Source organism: Lepisosteus oculatus, chromosome 9, assembly GCF_040954835.1.
Source record: "Lepisosteus oculatus isolate fLepOcu1 chromosome 9, fLepOcu1.hap2, whole genome shotgun sequence".
NCBI lineage: Eukaryota > Metazoa > Chordata > Actinopteri > Semionotiformes > Lepisosteidae > Lepisosteus > Lepisosteus oculatus.
Window position 1 is genome coordinate 24312367 of NC_090704.1, and position 23941 is coordinate 24336307.

The 23941-nt window shown below is 38.2% G+C and overlaps 1 protein-coding gene and 1 pseudogene across 1 annotated transcript in view; one reads left to right on the forward strand and one right to left on the reverse strand.

The window, feature by feature from the left end:
• LOC138241282 (deoxyribonuclease-2-alpha-like) overlaps positions 1-23941 on the forward strand; it is a 129345-nt pseudogene that overhangs the window by 60899 nt on the left and 44505 nt on the right.
• LOC138241249 (uncharacterized) overlaps positions 1-23941 on the reverse strand; it is a 28933-nt gene that overhangs the window by 1935 nt on the left and 3057 nt on the right. Inside the window, exons 2-5 of the mRNA XM_069194365.1 lie at positions 20669-23344; positions 20126-20296; positions 19085-19516; positions 797-941 (exon numbers count right to left, since the gene is read on the reverse strand). Coding sequence (XP_069050466.1) covers positions 797-941; positions 19085-19516; positions 20126-20296; positions 20669-23344 — 3424 coding nt within the window. The remainder of the gene's footprint in view (positions 1-796; positions 942-19084; positions 19517-20125; positions 20297-20668; positions 23345-23941) is intronic.

The window sequence follows — 23941 nt, forward strand, 5'->3', positions numbered from 1 at the left end:
ACATATTCCATGTGGAGCTTAATGAACTCCCAGTGAGTAACAGTGGCCTGGGAGCTGAGTCTGAATCATCACATCACTCTCAACACAATCATCAGGTAACGTACAGTGTCCAGCTTCATGGAATTGTCATTGAAACTCGTCATCTTTAGGTTTGGGTGTCAGTCTCTCAGAATTATGCTCTGGAATGTGAAATGTAGTCAAAATGGTATGAGATGGTGAAACAAATATGAAACCAGACAGGTAGGATTTTGATGTTCAGTTTCTATGTAACCATAGAACTTGTCTCTATCTTATAAAAGGGAATATCATTCTTCGCAGGACATGTTACCTGTCATGCCAGTATCCCAGAGGAGTCTTTCATGACTTGCAGTACATTGTAAGAATGGTTAGGTTAACACACTTGGATGCAGATTTTGCTGTTGATCTTCAGATACTTTTAGTGAGGCACTAACATTTTTTTGCAGTTGATGTTGGCCAACTAATAGCTGGTATCAGGAGTTATAAATGTGATGTCTGTGGAGTGTATGGGTACAGGTCACACTCTCATGGTCCCCCTGTGCAGTCTTACCTAAACTGTGGTCAAGTGAGTAGCTGCGTTGGTATGTGTTAGCTGCAAGGAGACATGTATTGGTTAATCCCAGACTGAAAAACAGGGGTAAATCCAACATTTCAGCTGCTGAGACTTCTTCAGGGGATATTTCATTTCACATAGCACATTGAATGTCTCAAGATTAAGATATATAATACCCCTAAAAATCCTGGGTTTGGCGGGCTTCATTCTGCACTTTTTAATTACCGTCCCTTTGTGATTTATTTCTGTCCACGCAGAGTTCAATAATCCCTGGTCCTCCGTTCCTGTTTGGGGCATGTGCTGTGCTGCTCGCCCTACTGGTGGCGCTGTTCATCCCTGAGCACACTAACATGGCCCCGCGGAGCAGCACCTGGAAGAAGCATCTGTCAGCCCACAGCCACCCCCACAGCCCCCAGGCACCTGGGGAGGCCAAGGAGCCACTCTTACAAGACAGCAACGTATGACCGCTGTTGCTTCTCAGGCGGTTTCTAGATACATCATTCTGCCATTTTTTAGTTATTTATGGAGATGCCAGGTAATGGAAATTCAACACGAGTGTTAAGAGTACCATTTTGTAATATATTTAAAAATTGTCCAAAGGCACTATTGCAATAGCTCTATTTATTGAATTCAATATAGTTAGAGAGGATTTTTTATACATTTTTGTCATAAATTCTACATCGGCATGGCTTACCCAGGGACTTGTGCCTTGTAGAACTGGAATGTTACTGAAGACAGTGTGTTTGTCAATCATCCTGCTTTGAAGCGGTGTGATAATATGGGTTGAAGTGCAATCGGTTCACTAGAGAACACTCAGCCCATTAAGAGCTTTACCTCTTTTTCTCTTTTGACCCAAGACAGACTTTATTAAAAGTCAGAATGATGTACAGAAAAAGTGGTGTGGCCTCTTAAGCTTGTACATGACAAGGCCTTAATAGATGCTCTTGGGTGCAAAAGCAACATGCAGTGGGTCAAGAACAGTTCATTCTTTTGCGGCTTTGTTATCATTGAAAAGTGAAAAGGACTTGGAACTTCGCTTGTTCTACACATCTTCATTTTTCTGTTCATATCAAGCAGTTGCAGCATGCAGTGCTGTCTCAGTTTCTGACTACCTTCCCATTTTCACAGTTTCAGTTGCAAGTAAGCTTCTGCCCACCAAGAGGGTGGGGATTGCTGGGGGCTCATGTAGTTTGTGTCTCAAGAACCTTTATCTGAACATAGAGCTAGGCGTTGTGCAGCATCATGCAACTCTGAAGCTCAAGACAAAGTGCACAGGACCAAAAAATATGCTATTCAAACTAGGGCATAGTAGTGACAAGATAATGACCTGGTGTGAATATGCCTTTTTTGAACTGTTATATTTATTAGAGGGCCTCAGAATATGAAATGAGTTTTGTGGCCTCAACTTGAAAGACGTGCATTTTTCTAAGTGGCCTTTTTCAGTAAGGATATTCGCAAGAACATGCTAATGTAGCAAATAATAGAACATCAGATGTGAAATTCTCTGAAATTGTATATTTTTGTGTGCTCAATATATTTGAATGATTCCTTGAAAGATATTACTAGCGTGTAAAATATCGTAAGCTCAAATGTTTTTATTTTCCTTTCCGTTACATACTGTGGTTATTACACTGCTTCACTGCCTTGTTTTTCTTTTAACCTTCAAGAAGATACTGTCATGGACACAGTTCTAAGTGTTGTAAATATAAAAGAGGTAAAGTTCAATAAAGTGGATTATTTTAATGTATGCAAGATGTATTATTTCATCTTAGTACTGTGTAACTCCCTTCCCTTCTTAACTTCAAAACATGCTCTGACTTTAGACATCTCAAAATATGATGCAGGATTCAACATTCGGATAATAACTGCTCCAGCAAGGTCTCCAGCTGTTGATTTAAGAATGCCTGGAAAATCTGTTGCATTGTGGTTCCTGATGACTAGAGTTGTGCACCTCAACCTTTTAAAAGTGTTCATATTTCTGTAATTGAGCCGAATATATAGTAGCTACAGGACTCTCACAACCTTAGTTGGGCTCATCACTACCAGAATGGATACTGTGATGGGCTCAGTGAAGTAGTGGCACCACCCCGCATAGCTTCAGGTCTGTGCAAGAACACTGCCTTGATGAACAGATGAAGAGTGATGTCTGTGAGCGAGGAAGGTTCTCTCAATCTGACCGGCACTCCTTTAGTCCACATCAACAACTGCAACCTGCTGCCTCTTTATGGAGAGTGTTAATATCCTACTATAATGAAAACAGTAATTACAGGTATACAAAATATAAGACATGGCAGACTAAAAGCAAGAGAAATTCAAAGCAGATTTTAATTAGATGGATTAAGCAGTTTGAAAGAGGCAATTTGGTGCTGCTTTTAATTACACTGGTACTGTGTATGATTAAAAAGGTTGTGGCTTTTCACAGCGTTGGATTGGTTTTCCTAGAGTCTCAAACTGCTGCTTTTCCCAGAACATAATCCAAATAGTACAAGAGTTCTTTCCTTCTACTGATATTCAGCAAATATAAAAGCACAGCAATAGCTGACTAAATAGAGTGGTTGTCTTCCCTTGTCCTGGAAGAATCCAAGGTCTTAATCACAGGTTAGCTGAGTTCTGCTGAATTCTATTTTTTTTGTGTCATATTTTTAAATTTGCTTTCAACTATTAATACCCAATAAGGAAGCTGTTTAGAAGCTGTATTAATTAGGCTTAATGGATAACTATTCATAATAAATAGTACAGTACTATTAAATTCACGTGAAGCTAAAACCATACTGCAATACTTAGAATATCTAAAAACTGCAGGATTCAGAATTCTAAAGCTCAAATTACACAGTGGAGTAAAAAGTAACATTATGTTACTATACCTTAGATTTCACACAATATTAACTTTGCTTGTATTTAACTGCAATGTCCAGCAAAATCAGTCTTGATACAAAAAATGAGTGTAGATGCTGGATGTTTTCAGCGTGGAAAAAATATTTGAATATTAATACTATGATGTGCATATTGGACAATTCTATTTTAGTAGTTAAACCTTTCAGCTTTTTGGAATATTTCATTTTTACGTGTATCGCTTAAAGGAGTCCAATGTTTAAATGTTGGAACTCAATATTTTATGAAGCACTACTGCTCAATATAGGTGTAGGTTTTCAAAAATGTAGATCAATATGGTGTATATAATATGTTTCCATTTTTATTAAGTGTCAAAAATCCTTTTGGTAAATGTAACATCCCTCAGGCTACAAAGAAATTAGATATAATCACATATAGAAGCAGGATATGCACAGAGAAATAGAAAAGAACAACTTTGAAGTATCATCTGAAAGTTTATTTTACATACTGTGCAAAGAATTTGTAATCAGTTAACAGGAAAAAAAACATTTAAAAACATATAACTGTCTTTCTAAGGCATTTATTGCCTTAAAACAAATGACATTTTTGTGGCTTGATATAAAAGATTAAATAAAAATACATAACATTGTCATCATTCTCTGTAAAAAATAGTTTCGTAACTTTTTTTTAACTTTAAATAGGCTAATTAAATAATTTGTACACATGTGTACAGTACCAATCAGATGAGATAATTATGCATTTACAAAGTATGATGCAAAAGTTAGGGAAAAACCCTTATTGTACTGTAAAATCTGGTAAGGTTAACCAGAAATAGCCTGCTTTTGTCTATATTATGAATGAATTATGAGGCAAAACAATGGATTTTCATTCAGTAATATTCCTTCCACAACATGCTAAATGGAGCCATGCACCCTGTCTGAGTCCTGCATGGTTGACTTTTCTTGTATTGTGTATTGAGATGCAATAAAATGGTTAATTGTAGCCGTAGTGCAAGAAGATGTTTAGTGCTCCCACTGCTGGCAGAGAGAAGCAGAGATGGAGAGAAACTTGCTGCTACACTGGTAGAGAAACATACAGTACTTCCCCAAAATCAGAACAGCTATCAATCCTACTGGGGAATAAACCTCCAAATAGTTTAGTTTAGTAGATTTATTGTACTAGATTTGTCGATGTTTAGTTAAATATTAATGCTTTGGCAATACTGTAATCCATAGGTTATTTCAATAAGAGTCTGAATTTTAATACATTTAAGGAACATGTCAGAGCTGTGAGTATCAAAGACACAATCTTTCAGTTTTATGTTTTAGAACTTCTATTGCAGAAAGATACCCAAAACCAAAATTATTAATTTGCAGATTTTGGCTTTCCACACATCTCCTCTTGTTATACCTGAGTTTGGACACTGTTTTTCACCTGCTTTGTGCTCATTTTCCCTCAGCTGTCTACCCCTTTGTGCCTACTCTGTCTTGTTTTCTCCTGCGCCTCATTTATCTGCTACTTTCCCTCTCTCCCTCACATCTTAAGAAGGCTCCACAGCTGAAACCTTGTGTTTCTTTTCTTTACCTTTCTTGATGGAATTAACATTTCCCTGTTACTTTGAATTTGAATGTCAGCACCTCTAAAATACAAGCCTGACCAACAGTTGTATGAGAGAATGCTGAAGATGGTTGCCATTTAATTAGCAGAGGCAAGGTCAGCAAAATTACATAGGTAAAATATGGCAAGAAGAAGAGGAGCCAGAGGAGAAAATTAAACACACCACAAAGGATAAAGCCTGAAACTAAATTATACTGAAACTAAATACAAAATAAAGGATTCCTGCAAACCTGCAGGTTAGTGGCATTAATAAACTGTCATAACATACAAAACAAATGAAAAGGAGCATATCTCTTTGGGCAGTCTTAATTTTTCTGAGCTTTAGAGGATTTAGAATTGCAACAGGCATGGTTAACAGGTTCCACGCACACCAACATTATTCACATCACGAAAGGTAATGCTCCTGTATCCTGCATAAACTCATATTGTCTGAAGAAAAATAAAACAAAGGTATGACAATGAATTAAAGGCCTTTCAACTCCTTGTGAGTAAAACACAATGTTACAGTACATGAACATGACAAGTTTAATAAACGCTGAAAGAAGGCGGAGAGCATTACCTATCTGCACACAGTAAACCTGAAAACCACTGTAAACGAATCTGTCGTTGGAAGAAATTATTAGAGACAGAATTTAGTAGGCATACAAGATTCCTGGTTTATGTTAAAAAATAAAGGTCTTTCTCGATGTATCACAGATAGAAACTTCCAAAAGGCAAGCAAAATGAAAAGCTTGCAAAGTCATCAGTCCGTCATTTGTGAAAGAACAATTAACACAGAAGTGTGCAAATAGATTCCATTGTCACAGAAAACGTAACGAAATCGAGCAGCAATACATGCAAAACATAAATAAAAACACAGATTTCATGTAAAGTGCAGGTGTGACCAGTGCATAAACGTCCTAAAACATCCCGGAATTGTGTTTCCCAACGACGATGTAGACCACAGGATGTTCCATAGTGTGCAGCTCTGCGAGAAAACGTGGAAGCCGTTGTCCAGGCTGAAGAAAGGAGAAAAGAAAAGGAAGAATGAAACCCTATTTCTAGGGACTTTTAACACTAGTGCTTAGACCTGAATGCTGGAGCTGTACATTTCAACTAATACCACACACACGTATTCCAAAAATAGAGATGGACGGTACAGAGACCGCAGGAAATCATCAGCTGTACAGATAAAACGTCTGAAGAGGCGCAGTTTGAGGTCAGCACACAGGAAAGAACGTTTACATTATGCCCAAAGACTAATAATTCCTTTTTTGGGACTCCTAAACGTGTAAACAATGCAACTACGGACAAAAAAGTCAGCTCGTCAAAAATGCAGAATTACTCCGATAGCTACTCACAATTACAAAAAGGATAGCATCACTATAAATGTAGATAAAGGAGCAAAAATATAGGTATCCACAAGGAACACACAACAACAACACAGAAAAAAGAAATACCTGTTGCCTTGGTACAATGAATCCTTGCAGTTGGTATCTGCAGATCTCACTCCTGTCTGTTATGGCTACTGCCACCTGCTGGTAGAAGTGGAAATAAAACGCGAGTTGCGCCAGCAACGGTAAAGGTCACATTAAGGGATGTCAATTTTAAATGTTAGTTATAACTACGTCTAGTGATTTTGTGCACCACTGAGTGCAGATTACAACAATTTAGGACCACCAAGTCTCAAACATAATGCTTTCACTTAATCTGAGCCCTAGTTTACAACTTAAGATGTTTATGCTTCTATCTGTGAAAATAAGCACTAATTAGCACTGACTGTAACGGACTAACTGCTTATATCTAATATATAAGCGAAATAATACATAGAAAAAGCTTCAGGGTGGATTGCCAATCATTGCCTGTAAATTACCACAACAAACAGGACTGTTGGAAGAACATGTATCATTATTTGGTGCATATAATGCATAATATAATGCACCAAATTAGATCAATGCATTCTTGGGCAGCATAGAAATTGAAATTCACAGGAATGATGTATTCCAAAGGTAATGCAGACAGAGTCAAAGCCTGAACTACCATACCCATGAAAAGTTTTGCAGGCTTAGAAGCATGGCACAGTTCAGATGACAGTAGGACTTAGATACAGTACTTAAGGCTTCAATTGTTTTTGGCATTATGTCTAAATGCTTTACATCAATGTCCATTCACCACTTCAGGCTGGGATGCAAATAAATGCATTTCTTAACAATATCCTGAAATGAGTGGCAAGGTCTTCTAAAGTCAGTATAGGGTTTCATTAATGAATATGAATAAGAGGTGTTTCAATACACCTTTTTTAAATTAACAAATTAAAATAACATTATGCATTCATTATGTTGAGTATATTTATATTGACATCATTATCTCAAATTCAGTTCACTGAACATAGCACAAAGGCATAACTGAAAAACTGTTAAAAGACAAAAATGGACGACATGATGTGGTGGTAAGGACACTGTGATCTTATAAAGTTGAGCCTGGAACTGTATCTTTCTAGGGGAAAATTCCCCTCTACTTTTCTGGGGCAAAAATCAAAACAAATCCATTGCTATAGCAGTCAGCGATCTGAAATTAGATCTTTGTTTTCAGACCCTATTTCCATATCCCTCATGTGGCATTCCAAAAATACCCATTTACAACTTTACACCTCAATAACACCAAAGAAACACAACACAAGCACAATGGCAGTGAAATTCAGTCTATTGTGTCTGTGGCCCACTGTTCACAAAAGCACCCACTCTGGCGGCTGGAATGGAAAACGAGAAGCAAAGCGTCATTCTTTATTTTCTGAGCCTCTGCTCCTTTCCTGTAACTGTATAATTGTCAGCTGTTACTGTATCGCCAGTCTCAGGTGAGAAGCTGTTATAATAATGGTGAATTATTTACCGGATAAATGATTTCAAAGCAAAGCTCTAAATGAAAGCAAGCCCAAGCATGCATGACAACAAGGCAGTTGCTCAACACAACTGAAAGAAGGAGACTCAAAGCACTTCCTCAAAACCTTCAGAATCGCACACAGAGGGGGTTTCAGTGGCATGTTTCTACCATGCGTGTACCTGGAGACATCACACACAACTACAGTAGTCATCAGCTTATTCTGTTATAGAGCCAGATATCCTCAGATCTCTTAAAGCAAGCAAGGATCCAACTAGACAATACTGGGATCGATCCACCACTGCTGATGGTGTGATGCACTGTGTGATGCACTCTTCTGGTTCAGAAATTCCAAACCCTTTTCTTCACAGATTTGCAAGGTACAACGCTGCAGAAGAAGCCGTATTTTGGATGAGACTTTAAATCAAGGACCGACCCACATTTTGGGCACCACAGATTCATATATTACCATTTACAAATGTGGGGGTTAGCCCTCAAGCAAAGGGAGAATCCAGAAAAGGTTTTAACTTCACGGCTTACTGATGTTCCCTCATCTTCCTCTGGATCAAAATCAGAACTACCCTGCTTCTACTCTGCAAGTCAGCACTTCAGAGACATCGTTATTGGGACTTCTTGATAAATAACTTCGAGTATGCATCCTCAGACAGAGAAAGAGACTGCATCCATTTTTTTTACTCTGTGCCAGCACGACGGTACAGAAAATAACAGGTTGTGTCCTAGGCTTAACACAGCTAACTTTTAAACAAATACAATTTTCCCCTAGCAACTGTCATCTATATGCCAGAGAAAGATAGACACCCAGTCACCGTCATTCACATTATCATCGTTCCCTTCCACCTCCAGCAATGTTATTCTCTAATTTATAAAGTATAATAAACAATGTTACATAAACATAAGTTATTTCACAATGGTATCTGTTTCCATTCATGTTTTTATATCTATACTGCATAGTGGATTAAACAATATGTGATGCAACATGTGGACACTAATTTTCATAGCTCTGTCAACGTCAACACAACTCCATCAACATACATTTTATGCCTAATAGTGTATTCCTGTCAGGAATATTCCTGACTTCTGTGTGAGCCTAGTGCTGAGAAAAGCAGCCATTAAACAAGGTTAATTAGTTCTCACTAAAACTTTGATTTTAAGAAATATTGTTCAGACATAATGCGGAGGGTTAGCATTAAATGAGAGAGGCTGTAATAGAATAATGGCTTCACTATAGTTTTGGAGTAGTTTTAATATGCGGAATGGTGCTTTCCTACACAGAACTATGGGAATACCATGCTACAGTATACTTTTTTAAGGAATGTGCTCTGTAGTAATACCATGGACCAATATAATAAAGCACTGTGAAACCTTGTCAGAACCACAGGAAACAGAAGCAAAACGATTTAAAACCAAAGTGCAAGTGCAAAAACCACAATAAATCCGCCAAGGTGAACTTCGTTGAGATTTAACAGGTGAATTACTGAACCTGCACAATGAATTTACACCTTTTCCTCTGTTTGGGCCTCTACAGATAACGTCAATCTGTTAACAGGTCAAGAAGAAAAACGGCCAGGTTCTGATCTGCTGGGGAGGAAATGTGTACCGTCCCTGCGACCTGACAGCACAACACTCTGTCAGCAAGCCCCCAGCCTTATAGCTCTGGTCAGGACAAAGACCTGTACATGCTAATTGTGTTCGACAGGCACAATCATACAGCAGGCAGGAGATTAGGAGAGTGTTAATTGCGTTCAGTGGCAAAGGGAGTCAGGAGGCAGCCTGGTGTCAGGGGAGTGGGCTGTGTTTGCAGGTGGTCAGGGGTTCCCAGAGGGTGGGAGGGAGCTTCACCACAAAGGATCTCTCTCTGACAGGAGGGCTGATGAGCCATGAAATCCCATCAGCCCATGCAGGGGGCAGTTTGGTATGTAAAGAGCACACTTGTGACTGTTGTTTTGGGTGGTTGTGTTTTGTTTTAATCACAGACCACCAAGGGATCCTCCAAAGCCCAGTGATTCCAAGCTGTCATTTGAGGGTGAAACCACCTGATGCAAAATCATTTTTAACTGGAGACCTTTCTGTTTAATGCATTCTTTTGTGGGTTCTTGTTACATTTACAGGTATTTTGGTCTCATTAACAATAAGACTAGGTGTTAAAGACTTATCAGCATCACTGTGGTTTGCAGCTATTGTGCCCCTCCTTCCTATAGCAAGGATGAACAACTGCATCCTGTTTGATTTACTTAGCTGACCATTGATTAACTCTTTAACTCACTGCTTAAAGAATTAAGGATCTGCATCAACAAGGACTAGGGAATGGAAAGGAACAAAAATGCCCAGGCTGCACACACACTTGTGATAGAGAAAGAGGATAGATCCCTATATTCAGGACTATGTAAAACCTACTGTTATTTAAGAACCTTACTATTGTGACAGATCTCTTCTTATAGCAACCCTTTGATTAAAAAAATACATTGTAATACATGTATTGACTCTTGGGCTAAAACGTTTTCTTCTATTCTCTCTTTTAAATGCAGAATGCTTTACTCCAGGCTAATAAGATTTTGAATTGGGCACCTAGGAAATGTTAATGGTTTTCATCAGGTTCTGGACAATGTAAGGAAAGTCACGAATATGAGGAAATCATTTGGCCCACCCAGAGCATTTATTTGCTTAGCAGCCTCATTAATCTGGCAGGGCAGCCTGTTCCAGAGAAAGAGTATTCCCAGCACTCCAGTAACACGTCTCATGTTTTCCTAAATATCTAGTTTTCAATCAGGCTAAAAACTACAAAGGTAAAACATTTGTATTTGAAACTATTAATCCAAATAAGAGGGACCCTTTTTTGTTTTTCAAAATGCTTGTTTTCATTTTCTCCTTATAACACTTAAGTTTCTGTGCCAGGGGAGCACAATTCCAGCCTTGAAGGTTTGAAATGTCTAAAGGCTTTCATTTCCTAACTAGCAAATTGCCATAATTATTTGCCTAAACAAACCAGATTAACCCCTGTGCCCAGGTGTTTCGGTGGTGATTTAAAGAGACCTACTGAAAAAGAACAGGTGGACTGTGGATCTCCAGCTAGTAGTTGTGCACCCTAGCACTACACCTTTACTCACAATATGCCTGGTTGAGCTTCAGTGTAGAGTTATAACATCAAGAGGCACAACTGACTTGATCTTATCAACTTATCAAGAAGGCTGGCTCTGTGTTGGGGATGAGCCTTGACCCCATGGAGGTGGTGGCTGAGAGGAGAATGCTGACCAAGCTCACAGCCATCATGAACGACGCCTCTCATCAGCTTCATGGGACTGTTATTAAAAGCGGAGTACTTTTAGCAACAGACTGCTCCAGCTACGGTGTTCAAGGGAACGTTTCCGCAGGTCGGCGGCTGTCAGGGTGTATAACGCTGCCCTAGGCTAGGACTGTTAGCCCTTCATTTGCTCGTCTATGGACAGCATGTTTGCTCCATTGTACTTTTTGGACAATCAGTCTGTATAAACCTATGCACATTTTGCACATATTTTATTGTTTTTACAGTGACTATGATCATCACATTTTGCACACACCTATGTATTTATTTTTTATTTATTGATTTTGTTGTCTTTTGTTTTATAACTATTCTGATGTCTGTTTTTGCTTGTCTTGGGCTGGACTGCTGTAACACATCAATTTGCCTTTGGGTTCAATAAAGTCATATCTATCTATCTTCACCACATGTCATCTCCAGGAAAAATGCTGGAAACGACAAACCTCTGTATATGTCTTCATGTCACAGAAACCGTTGACTTCAACACTAAAGCACTGTGAATGAGGCTCCTGAATTACCAAACTTTATCATGACTTTAACATTTAAAATAATTACAGTGAATAAAGCTAAAAAAACTTCAGTTACTCATACCTGAAGAATGAGTAACTTTTTCTAAATTAGCATGTAACAAACACTGACGTCTAATAGGATTTAAAAGGTGGGTATGTCATTGTATAAACACTAAAACCACAAAACATGACAAATATAATGTAATGGTACCTAGTACTTCATTAATGTATTGTATGTGTGACCTGCTTGAAGCACATCAATCAAATCTAGCCCACTACAGTAATGAATCTGACACCACTGGGTTGTTGTCTTTGTAATATTCATTTGTCATGTTCATGGCTTTTGTTGTAGATAACGACTGTATATATTTTTTTGGAATGTACACTTTCATGTTAAAGTTATTGCAAAAATTCTGTATTAAGTAAAATGACAATTTATGGATTTACAAATTATGCTGTTTAATATTTGTAACCAATTGGGTTGATCAACAGGGTGTCTACTGTTAAGCCTCGGGATACAGGAGTGTTGGTGCTGTTGAAAGCAAAATGAGCTGAAGACAATGCTTTGCTCCAGCTCCTGGTGGTGTGTTGTGGGATTTTGTCCCATTCCTCACATAATACCTGGAAAAGCATGTGCCCGTTCATTGATCTCTGTTGCCCTGGATGCTAAAGTCATCCCACAGATGTTCCATGGGGCTCCATGGGTCTGGGGAGAAAGGCATCCACAGAATAACAGTCCAATTCCCAGCACTTGAGAAAACAGACGCTCCCTGAGCAGCACGAGGACATGACATTCCAGCAGGACAACAGATCGCATCAGATTGAGGTCACTGGAGGGGAAGCAAGTGTGATGCCAGGACTTCATCAATGCTGTATCATGTCCATGTAGTCAAGCTGGCATCAGTTCCTACAAGTGGAGTTCTGTAGTGACTAGACACTCCTCTCCAGACCAGCACAGTTGATAGTGATGAGCAACTCTTGGCAAGATGTGTGACTCGTAGTCTGCATGATGGTAGCCTATCACTGTATGGACTTCATTTCACTGTAAGATCTTGCCAGGTTAGATACCTTTTGTTTACTTACAGTTTAAAATGCACTTACTTAATCCATCTCCCAATATACTGCTGACACAAAGGTGCCTCTGTACTTCGGCATTATGCCCAGCTTGTCAATAAATTTCATAAGCTAGACACAGTGGTTCTTTTATATATGTTTTTTTCAGATAGAGACAACTTAATGGTTATGCAGCAGTCACCATGATTCAACTGTGTTCACGGTTACTCATGATCACTGAAGTCGATAATACAAAAGATTTATTCAATATCCAAATTCTATACACTTTTTCTAAAACATGCAATTTATCATATTTGTCTTTTGATGTGCAGTATACAGTATATCACTAAGTGCAATCTGAACTTCATTGCACAATGTGACTAATTTGTATATTTTTTGTCTACATTGGTTCTCATAGAATAGAACTTTTTGCTTTTTTAAAACTGAGCTCCAGAACTTTTTTTTGTTTTTATTGTTCCTTTTTGTAAAACAAAATTAAATAGTGCTCAAAAGGCAATACAATCCTAATGGACTATGGCACATGACAAAAGGTGATTTATATAACTACAGATGCAGCCATTCAAAATGAGCGGGGTACGCTGCGGTACAACGCGGTAGGCATATCGCATCAAATACCGTCATAACACGTCATTTCGCGTCATACCGCCCTTTACTGTATGCAAATTATATTATGTTAATAGTATCCAGAATCACCTTGTAAAACTGGCAGGTGGAGCTAATAAAACTTTCATGTACAGCATTTGAGTTGTCACCAGAAAAAAACTGGTTTCGAATCCTGCTCACTGCTGAAGGACAATCTTTACTCAGTTAAGAATTTAAGTTGTATACTCTTTAGACTTTCAAATATAAACTGTGTATTACAGCATGTTAATCATTAGACATTAAAAAGTTGGTATATTTTATGAAAGCAAGATTGGTCAGTTGGACAAGAGTACGCAGTCTACCACCTTTATAATAAATATTTTAATTATGCAGAAATATTTTATTAATCAAAGTCTTTACCAAGATATTACTAATAGTATTAATAATGAATGACTTCGGACAAGCTTTAAACTCAAAGTATTACCCTGGTCCACATTCTTTGTAATCGTCTTTGTAAACGAAAAGACTTTATTTTTTCATTGACAAAAAGTAACACCACAGCATTTCGTTGATCCGATCACACATTCGTTTTCAATCATACAAAGTCTTGAGAATCACCGATTCACTATGCCTTTCACGTGCTCATAAAAGATACTAATTTAGGAACATAAACAGATCACTGTATGTAAACTATACTGTATATGGCTGGTCTTGGTAGTTTAAAGAACAAATACACACCAGTATTCCATTTCTCCCTAAACATTTTAAGCATCAAAGTCTTACATGTGGTTATTTCAGAAACGGTTTTATGTGCTGCTTCTGACCATATTATTGTAGTTTTATATACTTTGTGAAAATTGATCATTTTAACCTTTTCTGCGAATAAGCTCGTTATCTGAGTAAACAAAAGCATACTTTTATAATTTGATCAATAGGGAATAGAATATGGAATCGCATATCTAAATAAATTAATAATGATATAATTATATTAATGTACTGTTGCACAAAAAGTAGTATAAGACTTTCCATTGATATCTGTATTGCTGTTACACTGCATGACCTGTCACTTTCTGTGGTGTGATGGCTTAAGTGACTGACTTATAAGGCTGAGGTTGGAGGTATGATCCCAGCTGTCAACATGAATTTTATTTTAACAAATAAACATTTCTTTGGAAAACTAAAATAGCAAATATTATTGTCATTATATTGAAATGTTTTATATTTCTAAATATCACAACATGTTCATACTGTACAGTATGTACACAGTGGTACTGCAGGGTGTAGGGCGCAAACCCACGTAATTTTAAAGACCTCTACTTGTGAAACTTTTCACAGCCTGTACATAAAGCTATATACACAATACTGCTGACAGCAGGAAAATTCCTATTCTTTACTCAGCAGCTTATTAAAAACAGCACCCACGTTGTTCAAGACGATTTTTTTTTACACAGAAGACTGACAGAGGTTCACGTTGTGATCTATTTTTCTAAGAAAACATGTGTCAGTCTGTCCGTGGGGGGAAAGTGGACTGTCTTTCATTGGAAGACTTGCCCTATTCTACCTTGAAAATGAATAAGTTGAAAAAGGCTTGTGAAACCAGTTTGTTAACAAACAATGTAGACACAGAGACTCAGACTGTGGATTGAAATTTGGCACAGCCAGCACAGAAAGACAGACAGAGATAGAGACAGAGACAATATAGTGCCCATAATATTTGATATTTTAGTTTTTCATAAATGTTTATTTGTTAAAAGAAAATTCAGAGCAACGGCTGGATTTGAACACTCACCCTCAGGCTTATAAGCCAGTCATTTCAGCCATCACGCAACAGAAACAGACACGTATCACGTACTGAAACAGCCATACACATAACAATAGAAAGTCTTATACTACTGTTTGTGCAACAGTACATGAATAGTTATATTATTATTAATTTCTTTAGCTAGCTATCCGATTTCATATTATATTCCCTATTAATCAAATTCTAAAAGTATGCTTTTGTTTACTCCGAAACGAGCGTATTCTCAGAAAAGGTTAAAACAATCCATTTTCACAAAGTACATAAACACACAGCAATATGGTCAGAAGGAGGACGTAAAAACGTAAAAACATTTCCGAAATAACCACATGTAAGACTTTGATGCTTAAAATGTTTAGGGAGAAATGGAATACTGGTGTGTATTTTTTCTTTAAACTACCAATACCAGCAATATACAGTTTACATAATATGTTTATGTTACTAAATTAATATCGTTTATGACATTCAGATGCGTTATGCTCCTATTCTTTTTATGCTCAGCTACTAAAATTTCCCTTTAGTTGTAAAATTCCATATAAATATTCAATACTAAGCGGATTGAAACGTGCACAGTAAAGAGATTTAATGATTAAATCTTTTCACTACCGACCAATGCACACGAGTGCCCCTGTCATCATTTTGGCCAGCCAATCACGTACCGCGGTACGGCGCGGGGGCTTGTGCATAGTTGCATGCGGTATGGGGTTTGTACCGCGAACTTTGAATGGCTGCATCTGTATTCAATTAGTTTTTCATTTTGAAATGTAAAATTGTTACTTTGAAATTAAGACACCAGCCAAATGAAGTCAAATCACATCATGGGTCTCAGAGAATCTAAGCAATAGTTTTAAATCTTTCTGTCATTACTATCGTTAATGTGTTTTGCTGTAGTTAAACATTGTTTTCATGTCTTGTGACTTACTGCCACCTGCTGGCAAAACCTGCGCTGGAAAGGTTGGATCTTCCCCACTCAGCCAGGTTCACTCCTCTTGTGTGATACAGCTCAGGCATTTTTAGAGATCTCTTTAAATCAACTAAAATAAACTAAATTGAACTAAAAATGAATGAAATATTGAAATTGAATTAAACTAGAAATAATTAGTTCAATTAAGCATGTTTCACTTGGCTATTATGATGTATTATTGTATTGTTCAGAAAAAGTCTATGAAAGTAGCTGTCCTGTCATTTGCTAATGTTACTGTTAAAATGGAAGTTAATGCCATTTCAGGGAGCCTTGCTCTTAGGTACAAAAATGAACATTTAATTTCACTGAAAAACAAAAATTCACGGAGGAGACATTCCACATAAAGTGATCATCTTTTTCTTTTCTCATTCACTGGAGGGAAAAAGGCACTATATACATAAACCGTTAAATAAACATGATTTTATTTTCTAAAGAAAGATTTTTGTGCATACAGTAATGTACTGGAAGTAGTTCAGGTGGGTAACTGCGTCAGCATGCGTAGGCTGCAAAGGAACAAGTAATAGGTTTATTCCATGCTGAAAAGAGAAGAAAGAAAACAACATTTTGGCCGTGGAGCCTTCTTCAGGTGCTACCTGCTCACACCTGAAGTCACACCTAAAGAAGGCTTCAGGGTCGAAATGTTGTTTTCTTTCTTCTCTTTTCAGCATGGAATAAACCTATTACTTGTCCCAGTAATGCACTTGTTCATTACGGAAACCAATTTGATTTCTGTCTCTTACTTAATCACAGATGGGAAATTTGCTTTGCAGGCTGGTAAAGACATAACACATAATACATTTATAGACACAACACATTACCCAAGACATTTAAACACTATATATTTAACTGATGTACGGTGAGAAAGAAAACCAATATACAGTGTAGTTCATAAGTATTTGGACAGTGACACACTTTTTGCTGTTTTGGCTCTTTTCCAGCACATTGGATTTGAAATGAAACAATAACTATGAGGTTATAACCCTTTCTTTGAGGACGTCAGGATATCGGCGTCCACATCATAGTTGGGATGTTTGTTCCAGGCCCCAAACCCTTTGAATAAAAATATGCATTTCCCTGTTTGGTAGATTATTTAAACCTCTTATATTTTTTTAAAAATCCAAATAGTTTTCCTAGTTCGTGTTTCACTACTCAATCTTTTGAAGTGCACTAGGTCAGTAGCTTTGAGGATTTTGAATGCTTACAGTAAATCAGGTCTTGCTATAACTATGAATAGAATAATGAAGGCTAAGAATGTCTTATTTTTTTAATGGTGTAGTACACCAATAAGATATTTACAGACAACATTAAAACTAACATACCATTTTGTGATTTAGTTGAAAAGTGTCTGGTCATGGATGTGGTAGTGTGCTCACCTATTTGAATAACACAACTTTATACAAAAACATGAATGCAATTATTTTTATTTCAGAAACAGTAGTTCCCATCATTAAAACTCCTTTTTTGATTTTGCATTGCAAGGAGTTTCCCCTCCATGTTAAACATGTTTGATGGTGGCAGATGGATTATTACAGGAAGGCTCTGGATAAAGCAGTCGACATCTTCGACAGCAAAGATGGTTTTTTTGGCATCTTCCTGGAGTTTGGAATTCCAGGGATCCCTGGAAACACAGAGTGGTTTGACATGTCACTGTTCCAGTTTCTTTATTCCATGGCAGCAGGTCAGATAGACTTTGGATACAGTTCTACCCAGAGGCATCTTAACGTCAGGTTTATTCAATAAGAAGCTATTTGATTAAAGGTGTGTGATAATTTGGCTATTAGACAACTGTTTTTCAGTCATTTCAATCACATTCATAACTATTATTCCTGTCATCTTCTATTGGACTATTCACCCCTGATCTGTACTATTACCTGTCCCTTAACCAGTTCAATACACAAATTTCCCTAAATGCCTATTGCCTTTAATTTAAGAAGAACATTACCAAAAGCATCTTTAAAATCTAATCATATCATTTTGTACGTTCTGTGTGTTTAGTGCTGTGACTTGTTTGAAGAATTTTAACAAGTTGGTAAAGGAAGAATGACCTTTTCTAAAACCATATTGACTACTGCTAGGGTCTTATTTTCATATGAGCGATCCTGTTGTTTAGTTCTAAAGTGGTTTTCATAACTTTACTTGTAAAAGAAGATGTATTAGCTTATATCTTGTCATATAAGTCACATTTAGTCATATTTACTAAACCGAGAGATACTGTAGAAGGGAATGAGGGAGGGCACTGAAAATGGAGAAAATAGAGTACCGTTGAAGAGGACTGCCAAAGATTGATGCACTGGACAATGGACTATTTAGAAGAAGAGAGATCAGGGAAGAGTAGAGGTGCACAGTTAACCACTTGATCAGAGTGGAGTTTGGAGTTCTGCCTCACCATTCCTATGGAGGTAGCAGTGTCAATAAAAAGTGACGTTTGCAGAAGTTTAAGGCCAATTTGTATAAAAATCAGTTTGTTTTTTAAAGGATTCTAAATTTAGATGAATTCCCCCATTCTACATAAATTCCATCCAATGTCTAATTCTGAACCACACTTGTCACTAATGTGCTACACAAAATAAAATCACAGTCACAAACTACATACTCACCATATAGAGTGTTCTGAGGCTTGTTCCTACTGAATCTGTCCAAACTAAAAACTTCTTTTTTGAAGAACTACAGTATGAGCACACAAAGAAAACAATTTAGGAATATTTCTTCCACAGGTATTATACTTGAACTGTTACGTACTGTATTGATCTTGATAAATTTGTAGTCATTATTCACACAGAACATTCAGCATTGGCCACCATAGCAGTTGCTATTCTTGTTTATTGCAATTAATAGGAATGTCTTCTAGAATGTTATTTGATGTACAAATGAGCATTCTATTCAAATAATTTCTGTAGTGTTAATATTAAAAATACAATAATGCCCAAATTAATTAATAATTTAAGTTTGGGTATCTAATCCATACCTTGTGTTTTTGAGGCTCGGTGTACTCATCAGGCACTTTAAATGGTCCAAAGCTTTCACAGCTCCCGCGTCCACTGGATGTTCCCTGGGCTCTTAAGTTTTCCAAAGATGGATTTGTTTCATTCTGAATTCTGACGTCTTTTGACCTATTACCCATGATCTTATGCTTTAGCATGGAGCCAAACTTTTTCAAAGGATGTTTCTTGACTTTCTGGCTCACATTCACATCTTCATCCGGCGTATTAACTGCAAAGGGGATGTTGCTGTGCGAGAGAAGCCCTTTGCTCTCAGATGTTTTGGTCAGTTGCACTGGGGTCATGTAATGTTTTGCTATGTCAATGCGCAGACCACTCTTGCTTTGGGCTGGACTGAGATTTTTGTCCTTATTAAGGCTGGGATTGTACACATACCAAGATGAGTGTCCGGGCAACTCCTGTCACAAAAAAAACAAAAAGTTACAGTTCAGTGATTGTTGTTTCATTTTTAAAAGTAAATCAAAACAAGTAACACTTCTCTTACGGAAAAGAAGATAAGGATTATGGGGTGTGTATATGTTTTCAGCACTGACGTTAACACTAGAATAAAGGCAGACAATGAAATATAAAATAAGAAATCAATGTGAATGTTTACAATTGCATGTATAGAAAATAATGCATCTCAATTTTTTTTTATGATGCAGATATCAGTTTGGAAATGTAGACAATACTGTGAGCAAGTCTCTCCATAGTAGCATTAACTCACCTGATTGCTCTTGTACTAATTGAGTGATAAAGCTGACATCCACAGACAGGTGAGTTTAGTATGTATGCTATGAACTGACAATAGGGATATTTCTGAGATGTTATACAGTATTAGGGAAAACAAATCTGGATTTGTAGTTTTATTGTAAAGGAAAATGCACAACAAAACTATCATCATATTTACAAAATAAGAGTTCCATTTTCCAGTACTTTCTACACAAATGTCTGTTAATTAGGTACAGAACAGGTCCATCCTACTTTGATAAGAGACATTTTTACAGGTTTGGAACTGTTGGTCATACCTCATCAACCACATCATGCGAAGACGACTCCAGAAGTCGTGTTTTCATACAGTCTGGCCTCGAGGAGCTCTTCATAGTTTTCTTAACTGTCTTCCCTGAAGCCTTACACTGCTGTACTCCTTCTACATCCTGGACTCCTTGAGCCAAATAATCTCCAGGCTTCTCTGGGGTCTCAGAAGCAGAACAACCTTTTTTCTTATTAGAACAAGGTGTCACACCAACAGCTTCTCCTATGGAACGTGATGAGCAGGGCTTATCCATAGTGTCTTCTGGCTGGAAACTGTTTTCAAAAACACTTTGGACTGTTGGAGAAAAGCCCTTTGGAGACTTTTTCATAGAAGACTGTAGTTTTTTACTTCTGACTGTAGTTACGTTTGTGTCCACAATTGTGTCCTGTGTGGACTTACTGGTTTTCTGAGAAATGAGAGATTGTGAAGATGGAATTGAACACCCGCTTCGTAAACCATAATTTGCAATAGTTTCTTTAGCCACACAACAGGCCATTTCCTTGATCATTTCTGGATTCTGTGAGGCAATTCCTACTTGTAATACTTTCTTGCTGCCAATGGATTCCATCAGTTTGCTGTAAACAGAGCTAACGGTTTTCTTGATGGCTTGCTGTAATGGAAGATGTTCTTCAGCCTTTGGTTCACTGATGGTTAGAGTGGAAACCTTTGTCAATTCCTTCAGCGCATCTTTGGTGAGTTTCAGTGCCAGGTCCCTGACCTGAGACTCGGACAGCTCTTCCAGTTCCCCAGAATAATTTTCTGGGTTGGGGAATCCAGGGCGAATTTTCAAAAGCAGTTTTGCCATGATATTTTTCACTGCATCTGTTTGACACATAACAGGTGAAGGTTCTAACTGGTCCATTTTGGTGCACATGAGCTGCTCAGTGCTCAGGGTTTCCATATCAATGGCAGCTTGAGGAGCATCTGAAGACTCGATATCTGAATGTTGGAACTTCATAATTTCTCTCACAAGAGAATCAACTATCTTTTGGGCCAGGGCCTCACTCTTGGCTGCTACTGCTTGTTGTAAGTTGTCTTTGGAACCAGCACTCTGCAGCAGTTCTCTGTAAATACAGCTGGCCACTTGTTTGACAGAAACCAGCTCACATTGGATATTGCTTCCCATTGTTGGATTACATTCTGAGGTATCTGGGGCTGTAAATAGTTTCTTCAGCACATTGTCAATAATGCCCACAGCAAATTCACTGAGCTCCCAACAAGATAAACTATCCATAATCTGTTCTTGTTTCTTCTCCCTCTTTGGAGAAATAGGATGAATTCTTAAGAGCAGTTTAGTTACAATTTTTTTCACAATATCTGAATATGGTAGGGGAATATCAGAAAGTGGTTGAATATCAGAAGCGGGCTCTGGAGGTGACATTCCCTTTTCTTGGCAACCAAGGTTAAAGGTGTCATTTTCACTGCTGTTCACATCATTAGTGGCTTCGTTTGTAATGAAGGAAGGAGAAGGACCTAAGGCTGAAGACTCAGCTGTTGAAAAGTAGAGCTTTGAGAGCTCTTTAACCAAAGATACAATAATGGCATTGGACACTTCCTGATTTTTGGACATTATTGCATCGTATAATGCAATAAGGGAGCCACTTTCTTGCAGCAAGTCATTGTACACTTTTTCAATCATTTGGTCTGCATCCAAAGGCTGAATAAAGATGCATCTGTCATGGTCAGGTGTGCCTATAGTAATTCCTGGAACAGCTGATAACTGCATGATCACAGATTCAGTAATACTTATAACGATTTCACTCAGGGTTTGCAGAGGTCTCTTCAGATCTTCAGCACTGGACTCAGGGCAGGAACAGTTAAGCTGAATTTTCTTTAGCAGATTATCTGTGACTCCATGTACTATTTCAGAAGAAACAAGGGAAACTTCAGAAGACTGTGCTATGGGTGTTGCCTCTTTGTTGTGCTCACTACCGATTCTAATATCACTCATCAGCTCATCAACCTTCACATCATGCGAAGAGGACTCCAGAGGTTGTGTTTTCATACAGTCTGGGCTTGAGGAGCTCTTCTTAGTCTTCTTAACTGTCTTCCCTGATGCCTTACACTGCTGTACTCCTTCTAGACCCTGGACTCTTTGAACCAGATAATCTCCAGGCTTCTCAGGGGTCTCAGAAGCTAAGCAATCTTTTTTCTTATTAGAACAAGGTGTCACACCAACAGCTTCTCCTAGGGAACGTGATGAGCAGGGCTTATCCATAGTGTCTTCTGGCTGGAAACTGTTTTCAAACCCACTTGGAACTGTTGGAGAAAAGCCTTTTGGAGACTTTGTCATAGGAGACTGCAGTTTTTTACTTCTGACTGTTCGACCAATAACAGGTGAAGGTTCTAACTGGTCCATTTTGGTGCACATGAGCTGCTCAGTGCTCCGGGTTTCCATATCAATGGCAGCTTGAGGAGTACTGGACTCAGGGCTGGAACAGTTTAGCTGAATTTTCTTTAGCAGATTATCTGTTACTCCATGTACTATTTCAGAAGAAACAAGAGAAACTTCAGAAGACTGAGCACTGGGTGTTGCCTTTTTGTTGTGCTCACTAGCGATTCTAATATCACTCATCAGCTCATCAACCTTCACATCATGCGACGAGGACTCCAGAAGTTGTGTTTTCATACAGTCTGGGCTTGAGGAGCTCTTCTTAGTCTTCTTTACTGTCTTCCCTGAAGCCTTACAATGCTGTACTCCTTCTAGACCCTGGACTCTTTGAACCAGATAATCTCCAGGCTTCTCAGGGGTCTCAGAAGCTAAGCAATCTTTTCTCTTATTAGAACAAGGTGTCACACCAACAGCTTCTCCTAGGGAACGTGATGAGCAGGGCTTATCCATAGTGTCTTCTGGCTGGAAACTGTTTTCAAACCAACTTGGAACTGTTGGAAAAAATCCTTTTGGAGACTTTGTCATAGAAGACTGCAGTTTTTTACTTCTGACTGTTCGACCAATAACAGGTGAAGATTCTAACTGGTCCATTTTGGTGCACATGAGCTGCTCAGTGCTCCGGGATTCCATATCAATGGCAGCTTGAGGAGTACTGGACTCAGGGCTGGAACAGTTTAGCTGAATTTTCTTTAGCAGACTATCTGTGACTCCATGTACTATTTCAGAAGAAACAAGGGAAACTTCAGAAGACTGAGCTCTGGGTGTTGCCTCTTTGTTGTGCTCACTACCGATTCTAATATAACTCATCAGCTCATCAACCTTCACATCATGCGTAGAGGACTCCAGAGGTTGTGTTTTCATACAGTCTGGGCTTGAGGAGCTCTTCTTAGTCTTCTTAAATGTCTTCCCTGAAGCCTTACAATGCTGTACTACTTCTAGACCCTGGACTCTTTGAACCAGATAATCTCCAGGCTTCTCTGGGGTCTCAAAAGCTAAGCAATCTTTTTTCTTATTAGAACAAGGTGTCACATCAACAGCTTCTCCTAGGGAACGTGATGAGCAGGGCTTATCCATAGTGTATTCTGGCTGGAAACTGTTTTCAAACCCACTTGGAACTGTTGGAGAAAAGCCTTTTGGAGACTTTGTCATAGGAGACTGCAGTTTTTTACTTCTGACTGTTCGACCAATAACAGGTGAAGGTTCTAACTGGTCCATTTTGGTGCACATGAGCTGCTCAGTGCTCCGGGATTCCATATCAATGGCAGCTTGAGGAGTACTGGACTCAGGGCTGGAACAGTTTAGCTGAATTTTCTTTAGCAGATTATCTGTGACTCCATGTACTATTTCAGAAGAAACAAGGGAAACTTCAGAAGACTGAGCACTGGGTGTTGCCTCTTTGTTGTGCTCTCTAGCAAT